This window comes from Saccopteryx leptura, chromosome 1 (genome assembly GCF_036850995.1).
Source record: "Saccopteryx leptura isolate mSacLep1 chromosome 1, mSacLep1_pri_phased_curated, whole genome shotgun sequence".
Classification (NCBI taxonomy): domain Eukaryota; kingdom Metazoa; phylum Chordata; class Mammalia; order Chiroptera; family Emballonuridae; genus Saccopteryx; species Saccopteryx leptura.
The window spans coordinates 315,494,469-315,507,691 of NC_089503.1; the positions used below are offsets into that span (position 1 = coordinate 315,494,469).

Genomic DNA, 13,223 nt, shown 5'->3' on the forward strand with positions numbered 1-13,223 from the left:
AACCCCCCGATTGGTCAACAGAAATTGTAACTGGAATCTCAAAAGGCAAAAGAAAAAAGAAGAAATATTTGAAGAGATGATAATGGCTAAAAGTTTTCCCAAAATAATGAAAGGCATCAAACCACAGATCCAGGAAGTTCAGAAAAACTCAAGTAAGGTAAGTATCCCCACCAGGAAAAATATGTACATATACCTAGACATACCATATTAAGTGATAGAAATCAATGATAAAGAAATGTCTTGAAAGCAGCCAGAGGGAAAAAAAAAGACCCATTTCACAGAAGGACCAAAGAATCACAGCAACTTCTATTCAGATAACACGCAAGCCAGAAGACAACTTGTGCTTAGCATATACCTGATACGAGGAGCCCTCACTCAGCATCTCCCTGATCCTCAAAGCTGCCCATCAGGCAGTGAGGTCGTCTCTCCTACTCCTGTAGAAACCACAGCTCACAGGGTTTTGTCATTTGCTAGGGTCACCCAGGTGGCAAGCAGCAAAGCTACATTCAAATCCAGGACCTCTGGTTCCAAAACCAGGCTCTTGATCTCTAAGCACTGGTGCCTCCCACAGACCCATGCCTGGTGGGGAAGGGAGACGGGGAAGGAAAGGGAAAGGAAGTATGAACTGGGTTACCTGCAGTCCACCTGCTGAGGCCTCAGTGTAACGACAAAAACCTTAAAATCCCTAAGTGGCCTTGGACTTCCAGTGTCATAAAGCACACGGAAAGAAGGCATGATCCCGCCTCCTTCTTGGGACCTGACTCTGGCAGCCCTAGCAACTTCACAAAGGCAACAAGGCATCCGAGAGACAGGGTAGAGAGGCCTCAGCCTCGTGGACTAACATGGCAGAGCACCTGCCACATGGGACTCAGTCAGTGGCCAATTAACTATGCGTAAAGCATTCCGGGTCCCATTCCAAACTGTGACTGGCCTCTGTTCAAAGTAACAGCCCTTCAAAGAATCTGGGAGCTGGGAGCCACCTCAGCAACCCTGTGACCCTACGGTCTGAGCTCTGGATTACACAGCAGGGGAAACAGACTTTCGGACTCAGCCAAGGGCAACCACTTGTGAGAACCCGGATCCTGACCCCAGACCAGCTCTTCCTGCTATCCAGCTGTCACTGGGGATGACTTCCAAGTCCTTTTCTCTCTGGTTGAGAGTCTTCAGGGCAGACTTCTTAAGGGGACCAATTCTTCATTCCCCTTGATCATGTCACATAATGGACATCACAGGGAATGAGGTGGGGGGAGGAAAAGCCTTCAGCAGCACGGGTTTAAGCCAGTGCACTTACCCTGCCACTGCCACATCCCCAGGATGCATGAGAAGGATGGGCTGGGACAAAGCTACAAACCAGGAAAAAAGCAACAAAGAAACAGCAAACACTGGCCTCCACAATACCCACAGCTCTGCCCCCCCTTTACTCCCGGGCTCTGTCACCTCAGCCCAGCCTCAGTCTTGCTGCATGAGCGTGGGCAAGGCACTTAACCTCCCAGATCCTGTTTTCCCCATCTGGGACATGGGCGTCAACGCTGCCCCCCTCACAAAGCTTTGGGGAGAAGGTGCTGGGATGGCAGACACACGGGGCTTTGTGAGCTGCAAAGCTCAGAGCACGGCAGGTTACTGACGCTACACGCTCCCGGTGTACACACAGTTCTAACAGGTAGTCCTCGGGTTGCCCAAACTGAAGTATAAAAGAAAAAAGCAGGCAGGGCAGACACAGAAACCGTAAGAGTCTGGAAAGAACCTAAGGGCTGAGGGACTCACATAAGGGTCTTGAGGCCACTGCTGGGTTTTCAGTAACCAAGGGAAAGAGCCATGTGTTTACTCTCCTTGTAAAAAGGTGTGCTCTTATCTGCTTGGAAAGAATCAAGTTATAAACAAGATGTAAGTTTTGGTTATCTAGAAAACTTCCTTAAACCAACACCTCATTCCCCACCCAGGTGCCCAGAAAGGCCCCTGCTGCCAGGCCCCACTAGGTCCCCAAGGCTGGCCCCCTCTAAATCATCCCGTGCACGCCCCCAGTACACAGCTTTCCAAGTGAGCCCCAGGGCTGCGCCTCCTCCACCCCTTCCAGTTACTTCTTCCTCCATCTCCTCACTGTGAAATGGATGTAGCAACACAGAAACGAAATCCCTCATTGGCAACTCCAAAATCCCAGAGAACTTCCCAAACCAAGTGTTTCACAATTCATTTGGAGGGAAACCCTGTCCTGAACGGTAGACCAAAATGAGGCAATTTTTAGCCATTACAGATCCCACTTAATGTTCGGTTCAGGTTGGGGTTCGCACAGATGTAACATCTATGGCTCTAAAATCTGAAAAGTTCCAAATTCCCACCCAATGGCTGGGTGAGCGGCTGCGGGCTTCAGGGGAAGGAAAGTCCCTGGCCACAGCAATGACTGTGCCACCTCCTTCCTTCCTCTCTCCCCAAGGGCAGGGTAGTACCTCCAGACTTCTCTTCTCCAAGCCACCCCCACCAGCACAACTCTCCAACCCTCCACCGACAGCCACTTCCACAATCTTCCTCAGAGGAATTGGGGCTAGCTGTTCGGTGGTTGGGACCCCACACAGCTCTTACAGCCACCTCCCTCCCTCCCTGCTGGTCAGATATGACCTCCAGGCCCGCCACCTTCTCTACCACGCGGACACATTGCACAGTTTGGATCCAGACGTCTCCTTCCCTCTCCAGTACCATGGCAGCAAGAGAAACCTGGAGGTACATTAGAAGAACAAGGAAGCTGCCTCTCTCCTGACAAACCCCAGGAGAGACACTGCAGGATAATCCCTTACATCAGATCCTGAACACACACTGGCCTGGTTTGAGATTCCAGCTCTGCCACTCGTCAGCCCAAGGTCAAGCCACTTCTCTCTGAGCCTCAATGCCTACACTGTAAATGGGTTGTCATGAAAATGACCTCAGCTAATGCTGGGAAATGTGGCTGCCCCAGGGTCCTTCCTGACACCTGGGTGATGTAGGCGGCCCTGAAGCAAGGGAACACAGGGCACACACTCTAGGCATAGCTGGTCCCATCCCCCACTGGGAGTTCACACAGGAAAGGAGGGAGTACACAGTCCCGATGCCCGTTTCATCTCCCTTCCCAGATGATCACCAGGGCTTTGCACTCATCAATCGGGTCCAGGAACAGAGAGGTTAAGTGACTGCCCAAGGTCACACAGCCAGCAGGGTAATGGGAGGGAAAGCAGGAAGCCTTGCGGCCCTGGGCCTGTCCTCCTGGCAGCTCCAGCCAAACATGCTCCATCCCTATGGGATGCTGTCCAACCTCCAACCTTGGACACCGGGTCCCACCTCCGAAGGTCTCCGACCTTAGTTTGCCCAAACGAGGGCCGACCCCCCCCCCTACAGGATTGCGGGCACAAGATGGGTGGAGGGTGCCGTGGCCAGGGGTCGCTGACTGGAAGCCGGCTGCAGCGTCTACGCCAGAGCACCGCAGAGCGGGCGGGGCGGGGTCTACGCGGGGCTCACCAGACTTAGGGTAGGTGACGATCCACACGTCGCTGGGCCGCACCGGGAAGTTGGCGATCTCCTCCATCTTCCCACGGCAGAAGGGCGGCAGCCGCACGCCGTGGAATTCGAAGTACTTGCTCTCGAACTCGCCCGGGGTGCTGGGGGTCTCGGCCTCGCTCTCCGCCATGCCGCCGCCGCCGCCACAGCCTCGGCCCCGGAGCCGCGCCGCCCGCTGCAGCCCGCCGCCGCCCGCCCCGCGCCGCACCGCGCCCGCACCCCGCACGCGCCCACGCCCGCCGCCCAGCTGCCGCGCCGCGCTCCGCAGGCGTGACGTCACGGCGCCGCCTCGCCCAGAAGGCGTGAGACTGCGCTCCGCCGGTATGACGTCATGGCCCCGCCCGCCGGCCGCGGCACCGCCTGTCCTCCGCAGATGTGACGTCGTGAGGCCTTGGGGTCCGCCCCGCGTCGCGGCCGGCCGCCAGTACCCACCCCAGGCGAGGACCCCTGCCTGTTCTCCACCTCCCAGCTTGCAGCCCGCGTCCCCACCCTCAAGCGTCCTTTCATCAACCTTCTATTCCATCGTTCAATAGCGCTCAAAACAGATGCATGGAATGCTCTAGTTAGAAATGTCCTTAAAGATTCATTCATTCACTCAATAGATACACATTTAGGAAGCATCCAGGGGTCCCCAAACTTTTTACAGAGGGGGCCAGTTCACTGTCCCACAGACCGTTGGAGGGCCACCACATACAGTGCTCCTCTCACTGACCACCAATGAAAGAGATGCCCCTTCCAGAAGTGCAACTTGGGGGGGGGGGCGGATAAATGGCCTCAGGGGGCCGCATGCGGCCTGCGGGCCATAGTTTGTGGTCCTCTCCGAGTTCACATTTGTGAATAACCAAAATAATTTCAGGTAGGGACATGTGCTATGAAAAACATGCTTCGTAACCTCCTGGGGTGAGGGAGTTAATTGTGGTTTCCAGAACCAAGCCCATATCTAAAAAGACATTCTCCAGATAGCGCCCCCAAATCTCTTAATAAGGTACTTCTTATGCAGACCACAATTTGAGAACAGAATTCTAAAGAGGTCCTAGTACAACCCCTAATCCAATCATTCACTCAATAAATGTATATTAAGCACCTACTGCATGCCTGGGGCTTGGGAAACTTGAAGATGAGAATAGTAAGGTCCTGTTCTAATTCTCTGAGTCTCTGCGGCCTCGGCTGTGAAAAAGGAATGACAGTCTGTACCCCTAAGGTGCTGTTACCCGGGAGGATGGACAGAGATAACTATACTAGCAAGAATCCAGAGCATAGCAAATGGGTGGGACCTATTCACACTCTCTCCTTCCTAAGACACTCGCAGTCTGGCAGGGAGGACATGCAAATGGCTGAGAGTGCATGTGTACATGTGGGCAGGGAGAGGAAAGAGCAATTAACTCTGACTTGGGAGGACTGGAAGTCTTTATAGAATCAAATGAGGACACTCTAAGTCCCTAAAATAGAATGAAGAACAATTAGTCGTCCCACAGAGACAGCTAGCCGGGGGCCAGAGGGATTGAGCTAATGAATGAATGGCTGATGCTTCAGATGTTGGTGCTCACTATGGAAGAAGGCAGGGAAAAGCCATGTGGTATTGGACTGGAACATGAGATATTGATGTGGATGTATTATTTTTCAAACCATCTATCTTTGCTGACAAGGCCCTTAGACACTGCAATTCCAGCAATACTAGGCGCACCCAGGGCCCAGATCTTGTTTTCTAAACACTTCCCCACCAGAAGAAACCAGGGTATTTTGAAGGTGAGGTCAATCCCAGGTCTGGGCAAAGAAAGGACAAGATGAGCCTAAAATATCTTGTTGGGCTGAAAAAATAAGAAAGTGTTTTTTAAAATGATAAGGATAGGTCAAAAGGATACAGGAGCTAGTTTGCAAGGCCAAGTTAGGAACAACTTGCATAATTAGACAACCACTGGAAACAGCTCAAATGTAATAATTACTGGTTAATACAACAACATAGGTGAACTTCACAATCAAAATGATGAACAGCCCTGGCCGGTTGGCTCAGCGGTAGAGCGTCAGCCTAGCGTGCGGAGGACCCGGGTTCGATTCCCGGCCAGGGCACACAGAAGAAGTGCCCATTTGCTTCTCCACCCCTCTGCCGCGCCTTCCTCTCTGTCTCTCTCTTCCCCTCCCGCAGCCAAGGCTCTATTGGAGCAAAGATGGCCCGGGCGCTGGGGATGGCTCTGTGGCCTCTGCCTCAGGCGCTAGAGTGGCTCTGGTCGCAACATGGCGACGCCCAGGATGGGCAGAGCATCGCCCCCTGGTGGGCAGAGCGTCGCCCCATGGTGGGCGTGCCGGGTGGATCCCGGTCGGGCGCATGCGGGAGTCTGTCTGACTGTCTCTCCCTGTTTCCAGCTTCAGAAAAATGCAAAAAAAAAAAAAAAATGATGAACAGAAGAAGCCAAATACAACTGTACAAGGTGATACATTGTACGATTCTATTCACACATAGTTCAAGGACAAGCACAACTAATTTATGGTGCTAAAGGTCAAAAAAGTGCTTAATTTGGCTCTGAGGGAGAGGGTTGAATGGGAATAGACACAAGAATAACCTCCAGATTATTGGAAATATTATCTTGTTCTCAGTGATGGTTACATGACGATATAGACATAGTATAGCTAGATATAGATGTAGAGATAGAGATAGATGTAGAGATATAGATGTAGAGATGGACAGAGAGGGGGAAAGAGAGATATGAAAGGCCTGCCTCATGGCCATGCAGCTAAGGAAGTCACACAGGGCCCTGTGCTCAGAAGGGTCCTTCACTTGAGGTTTAATATTTTGTGGTCACCATCTTAAAATTCTTAATAATTGTATTTTAACTTGTGCTCTATAAGTGAAGTTATGAGGGGGTAATGGAGTGTGTGCTGAGAACTTGGAGCCTTGACTTGTGAGCAGTTCAACCCATTTCTACCTTCTCAGGACATTTTCCTGACTGCCCAATCCTCTATCCTCCAGTGTCCCAGCCCTGCCTAACTGCTCTCCTCACCCCTACCCAGGGACCATGGTTCCTGAAAAGGATCAAGTTCAATGCTCACACCCTATGGTGTCTCAGAGTGGAGCATGATCATAGTCATCATTGTTGTCTTTGTCCTAGAGGATCAGTACCCCAGGACATTTAGTGGGTAAATCAGCAAACGTGAGCCTCTCTCCTGACCCTAAATGAGGTACCATGTACCTCATGTGGAGGTTGCAATACCCTTGGGCAGCAGGCTTGTGGGTAAGGGAGATGCCTGCCTTGAGTTCCCTGCTCACAGCCCAGGCAGGATATGTGGGTCCCACAGCTGACAGGATGAACCGGGCAAGGCAGCCGATGAGCAGCTCTTGGAGTCATGGGGTAGGTCCTCCAGGCTTTAGTGAGCATTTGCAGGTACCCTATGAGTATCCCAGTGTTTGAGAGAGTGACATTGAATAGCAAACAAAAAACACCATGACAGGTTGAGAGGTAAATTGTGGGAGATATTCTAATACCTTTAATGGTATTTTTTTCTTTTTTATTTGACTAGAAGCCCTACTTTTTAATCTTACACTGGGACCCACAAATTATGTACTATGTAAATGTCTATGTAAAAAATTGGGGGGGGGGGTATACACTTAAGATTTATATATGTACATTTTGCCCAAATGACAAGTTGCTGTGTGTATGTATGTATCTATTTATACCTAAATGAAATATTTTAAATGGGTATAGTTTTCAATGATTTAAGAAAGGAATGGTGGCAAACATGACTCCATAATTCCACACTGAAACTAAGAAAGATGACTGAATTAGGAGAGAAAAGAAAGCTCTTCTTCCCAGTAAAATGGCAATTAATGAGCTTAGAGGGAATGATGGAGTTATAAATTCTCCATTTTCTAGTCATCACTGTGATACTCAAATAACAACATCATTGGACGTTGAAGCCATCATGGCGTAAAGATTAGTCAGAGAAAAATATGTTTCCAGTTTCAGCACATCTACCCACAGGTTAGAAAGGGGAAACGATAACTTCTTAGTGGGGAAATCTGGCAGACACCACCTTATGCCAACTAATCAAAATAAGCATCACCAAGAACACGGAAAACGAATGCCTCGTGCCTCTGATGTGATGTGCTGAGGAGGACACAGAATCATGCTTGTGGCTACCTACCAGAAATCCATACCCTGAATCAAATAATGAGGAAAGAATACAAAATCTAAGCTGAGGGTCGGTCTATAAAACTGACCGCTACTCTTAAAAGAGTCAATGTCGTAAAATGTTCTTTCAGAAAACTGAAAGAACTGTTTTATGTTAAAGAAGAGGAAAGAGATTTGACAAACTAAATCAATGTGTGACTCTGGATTGGACACTGGATCATGAAAAAAAGTCTAAAGAACATCACTAGGATAATATGCAACATATGAATATGAGTGCTTTATTAGCTAGTAATATTGTACTTTCAATTTCATTAATTTTAAACTGTACTATGGTTATGTAAAAGTATGTCCCTTTTTTTAAGGAGGTATATGTTGAAGTGTTTGGGGTGTAGAATTGTGAGGTCTGCCACTTTCAACCAGTTCTAGAAAAAAAAAACACAATTTTAACACTACCATGAAGCAGGCCAGTCTGTGTGAGTGTAAGTGTATATATCCACCGAGGGAGAAAGAAAATGTGGCAAATGCCACATGGGTGAGTTCAGGCAATGGTCTATGTTCATGGCTGTATTCAATTGCTGCTGTCACAAATTATCACAAACTTTGGCTTAAAGCAACATAGATGTACTCTTTTACAGTTCTGATGGTCAGAAGTCTAAAAGTGGGTGTCACAAGGCTAAATATCAAGCGTTAGCAAAGCTTCATTCCTTTCTGGAGGCTCTAGGAGTGAATCCATTTTCTCGCCTTTTCCGGCCTCACACTCCTTGGCCACAGCCCCTCCCTCCACCTTTAAAACCCATGATGGTTCAATGGTTGGTCTCATCTTTCTCACATCTCATCATTCTGACACAGACTCTTCTTCTGCCTCTCTCTTCCACTTTTAGGGATGCTTGTAATTATATTGGGCCCACCCAATAATTTAGGGTCATCTCCCCATTTTAAGGTCAACTGATAGCAATCTTAAATCTCTTTTGACACATAACGTAAATATAGTCACAGGTTCTGGGGATTAGGACACGGGTATCTTTTGAGGGGTGTATGTATTACTCTACCTTCCACAGTTGTATGAGTTTTTGTACCTTTCTTATAGGTTTAAATTTCCTGACTGCCCAGCCGTCTATCCACTAGTGTTCCGGCCCTGCTCAGCCTCTCTCCTTACCCCTACCCAAGGACCATGGGCACACACATTCACAATTGATTGATTTTGACAAAGGGATCCTTCAAGGCCAGAAAACAGAAGTTTCTAATGAAAACAACTGTCCACCACGGCCTGGCCTGCCCCATGGGTAATGAATGCTCCATCTCTGAAGGTGTGTAAGAGGCAGGATAGCCTTCTGTCCTGAAGAGACTCTTCCCAACTAAGGTGGAAACGGAAACTCTCCGCCCTCTGAGATCCCTAAGGGAGCAGAGGCGGCGGAAAGACTGCCGGGGGTCTCTGTCCGCGGTGCTGAAGCGTAACGCTCCCCATTGGTGACTCAGGGAAGCCACAACTGCTGGTGGCCCTGATTTTGCTTTGTTTTGTGTACTATCTTGATGCGTATTTTTTCTCTTTCCATGTACTATCAAAGTTTTAACGTTTAGATTCTCGTTTATTATAGAAATATCCAACATATATAAAACTACAGAGGATAGCATAATGAATTTATATGTACTCATCACCCAGTGTCAAGTGTTAACTACTCAACTTTTCGTCAACTCTCACCCACCTCTCCCTACCCGTATTTTTTTGAAGGAAACTTCATGTATTATGTCATTTCAATCATAAATATTTCATATGATCTCTAAAAGATAAGATCTTCTTGCCTGACCAGGCAGTGGCGCAGTGAATAGAGCGCTGGACTGGAATGCATAGCACCCAGGTTCGAAACCCCAAGGTCAGCCCTGACCGGTTGGCTCAGCGGTAGAGCGTCGGCCTAGCATGCGGAGGACCCGGGTTCGATTCCCGGCCAGGGCACACAGGAGAAGCGCCCATTTGCTTCTCCACCCCTCCGCCGCGCCTTCCTCTCTGTCTCTCTCTTCCCCTCCCGCAGCCAAGGCTCCATTGGAGCAAAGATGGCCCGGGCGCTGGGGATGGCTCTGTGGCCTCTGCCCCAGGCGCTAGAGTGGCTCTGGTCACAACATGGCGACGCCCAGGATGGGCAGAGCATCGCCCCCTGGTGGGCAGAGCATCGCCCCATGGTGGGCGTGCAGGGTGGATCCCGGTCGGGCGCATGCGGGAGTCTGTCTGACTGTCTCTCCCTGTTTCCAGCTTCAGAAAAATGCAAAAAAGAAAAATGCAAAAAAAAAAAAGAAGAAAAAAAAAAAGAAACCCCAAGGTCGCCAGCTTGAGCTCAGACTCATCTGGTTTGAGCACAGGCTCACCAGCTTTAGCCCACAGTTGCTGGCTTGAGCAAGGTGTCACTCGCTCTGCTGTAGCCCCCTGGTCAAGGCACATATGAGAAAGCAATAAACGGACAACTAAGGTGCCGCAACAAAGAATTGATGCTTCTCATCTCTCTCCCTTTCTGTCTACTTGTCCCTGTCTGTCCCTCTCTCTGTCTCTGCCACACACACACACACACACACAAAGATAAGATCTTCTTGAAAATATATTCCCAATACATTAACACAACTAAAAAGTAATTATTTTACCTTAGCATCCCCAAACATGTGGTTAGTGTACACCAGGGGTAGTCAACCCTTTTATACCTACTGCCCACTTTTGTATCTGTTAGTAGTAAAATTTTCTAACCGCCCACCAGTTCCACAGTAATGGTGATTTATAAAGTAGGGAAGTAACTTTACTTTATAAAATTTATGAAGCAGAGTTACAGCAAGTTAAAGCATATAATAATTATTACTTACCAAGTACTTTAAGTCAGATTTTCGCTAAGTTTGGCAGAATAAACTTTTATAAAACAACTTACTATACTTAAATCTATCTTTTTATTTATACTTTGGTTGCTCCGCTACTGCCCACCATGAAAGCTGGAACGCCGACTAGTGGGCGGTAGGGACCAGGTTGACTACCACTGGTGTACACAATCAGATCTATGGATGGGATACAAAACTCAGCAGGGTTGAGCTATCTGCCTAGGGATGCCTAAGGTAGCCAGAATTTATGGCTGGCTCACGTTGTCCCACTAACATTAGGTGACCATGGCCACAGAGTGGCATATACCAGCCTGCTGACCACAGATAACATTAAGCAAGTCTGAGGCACCAGGTGCTGGCTATGGCAGGTGGTCACACCCACAGGATGGCCCCTGAGGACACCAGTGTCCAGGAACTACAGGCTTCAACCACACTCCTGCTCAGACAGGTCCAGATCAAGATCAGTACATCAGAATCTTGGCAGAAGTGTCCTGAGCATCACTGTTTCTACCCAGCCTTCTAGTGTGCAGACAGGATGGAACCACAGCTTGACCTGAGTTTAAATGGGCATTCCATCATCGGCCAGCTGTGGGACCTAAGACAAGGCACTTCACTTCTCTAAGCCTCAGATTCTCAGTCAGTTTAGCTTACCATGAGTTATCACCAATCTGCCTTTGCAACTATAGCCCTCTCTCCTGGAATGACTTTCTGCCAACCTGAATTCTAGGCTACCATAAAGACCCAGTTAGAAAATCATTCCTCTGTGTGTAACCCCCTCCTGGAATCACTTCTTCTCCGTCTGACCACGTGGTATTGTTTATGTAATGAGCTCAGAACAGAGCTGGAGGCCCCTTAGAAACCAGCTAGTCTAATCCTCTAATTTTAAAGACAGGAAATGAGGAATTGATTGAGGACGGAACTTGCCCTGTGTCTAGAGCAGGTACACAGTGAAGCTGTGATGGCCTAGGGATCTTTCTGCTCCCTGGAGCACTGCCTTGGGCATTTTAGCTCTACACTTAGCAATGAATATCACCTCTCTGTGCCTCAGTTTCCTTATCCATAAACTGAGGAGAATAATGCTTACTTCTCAGGGTTGCTGTGAGAATTAAATGAGATGATGGACTTTGTAAAATTTAAAGTGACATGCTGTTGTGAGAGTTAGATTCCCTACTACCTCCACAGAAACAGATAGAGAGGCACGTGAGCTTGGGGCTGGGATCTGCTTTAGACATCAGGACATGCCCAGAAAACAATTGGCACACAGAAAGCCAGGCTAGGGGACTTGCAGCCATCTCAGGAATGCGGTCCAAGGATGGCAGTCACAGCTGTGCCAGGGCTCTAGGGCCCAGAGAGTCCTTGGCTGGGATACTGGGAGGAGGGGGGAGGGTGGTGTGCCCACAATTTTAGCACAAATGGGGGGGGCGCGGTACAGAATCCAAAGAGGGCTCTGACATCACACAGGTCCAGGACCCAATCACAGCTCCCCTGAGTTTAATCTGGACTACCCCTCAGCCAGGAGTAGTGTGAGGCTCAGAGGAGATCCTCCTAGTCTGGTGCCAGACACACAGCAGCGGTATAATTAACGCATGTTCACTGCCCACTACTTCCTTCTGAGCAGTAGTCCATACTGCATGGTGTAGAGTTTGCAAGAGTGTTTAATTTTCTCAGGTTAATATCTCATGACATACATGTTATGGTCTCCATTATATACAGGGGGAAACTGAAGTGAGGGGATTTCCTTGGTCTCGTCAATTCTAAGTCAGCAAGATGGTACTCAAATCCAGTTATATCTGAATTCAGAGCCCAGGATCCCTCCTCTGCTCTGTAACACCTCAGGACCCTGTGTCAGGGGGACACAGAGATGACAACTCAGGGAACTCTGGCCTGGATCAATTCCTAGACTGTCCGCATTGCCGTTAGCTGAGCCATCTCAGCATCTCCTGATGACCTGACCAAGGGCATAGTATGAGTTCTGCTCTGAGGACAGGAAGAGCAGTGACTCCCAGGAGAGGCCAGAAAAGGTCTCGTGTCTCAGCATCCTCTCTGCCTGAGAGGGAGGGGCCAGGAGAGGGGTGGGGCACCATCAGCCTTCCTGTGGAATAAGAGGGAAGGGGCTGTTGTGGTGGCAACCAGTGGGTATCACAATAGAAGCACACGCAGCTGGAATTATGAAAAGATTTTAATCCTGTTAACCCCTCTCCTCTCAGTTCCCACCTCCTGCAGGGTTCTCGGCTCTTGCCGGGTAGACCCAGTAAGAAGTCAGAATTCAAGGTTGCAGGAGTGAGTAGACCCTGGGTGTCACCCCTGAGGGCTGGTGCAGGACAGAGGAAGTCAGAGAAAGGATCTGAGGGGAAGCACACCACCCCCGTCACTTCCATTTGCTCTGAGGTGAACACCCTCACCATCCTCTGTAAAGCACTCCATGAGCCCCCTACCATGGTGCCCGGAGCCCTCAGCAGAGCTGCCCCCTGTCCTCCAGATGAAAATTCCAGAACCAAGATGTGTATCAGCTCCTGCCTTCCTTTCTCCCTTTTATGAGCCAGGGCCAGGGTGACCTAGGACATACCAACAGGCTGGGCCTTTCCCCAGATAGAAGTACCCAGCCCCAGGGTCCGGGGTCCAAGGAGCAGGGGCTCCAGAAAGGCTGGTGGGGCCTCCTTTAGATCCTGATGGCCATCTGCCCACACAATCTGAGACAAGAGTCTGAGAGGAAAAAAGGGAGGCTGT

At 49.3% G+C, this 13,223-nt stretch overlaps 1 protein-coding gene across 2 annotated transcripts in view; it reads right to left on the minus strand.

Annotated features, from left to right (window-relative positions):
• SULT4A1 (sulfotransferase family 4A member 1) overlaps nt 1-3,731 on the minus strand; it is a 29,703-nt gene extending 25,972 nt beyond the window's left edge. The window contains exon 1 of one of the 2 annotated variants that reach the window (XM_066358615.1): nt 3,484-3,729. In XM_066358615.1, coding sequence (XP_066214712.1) covers nt 3,484-3,652 — 169 coding nt within the window. In that variant the 5' untranslated portion in view covers nt 3,653-3,729. Of the gene's footprint in view, nt 1-3,483 lie in introns of both variants that reach the window. The other variant, XM_066358616.1, reaches the window with a different exon arrangement.
• Between the last annotated feature and the right edge of the window lie 9,492 nt (nt 3,732-13,223).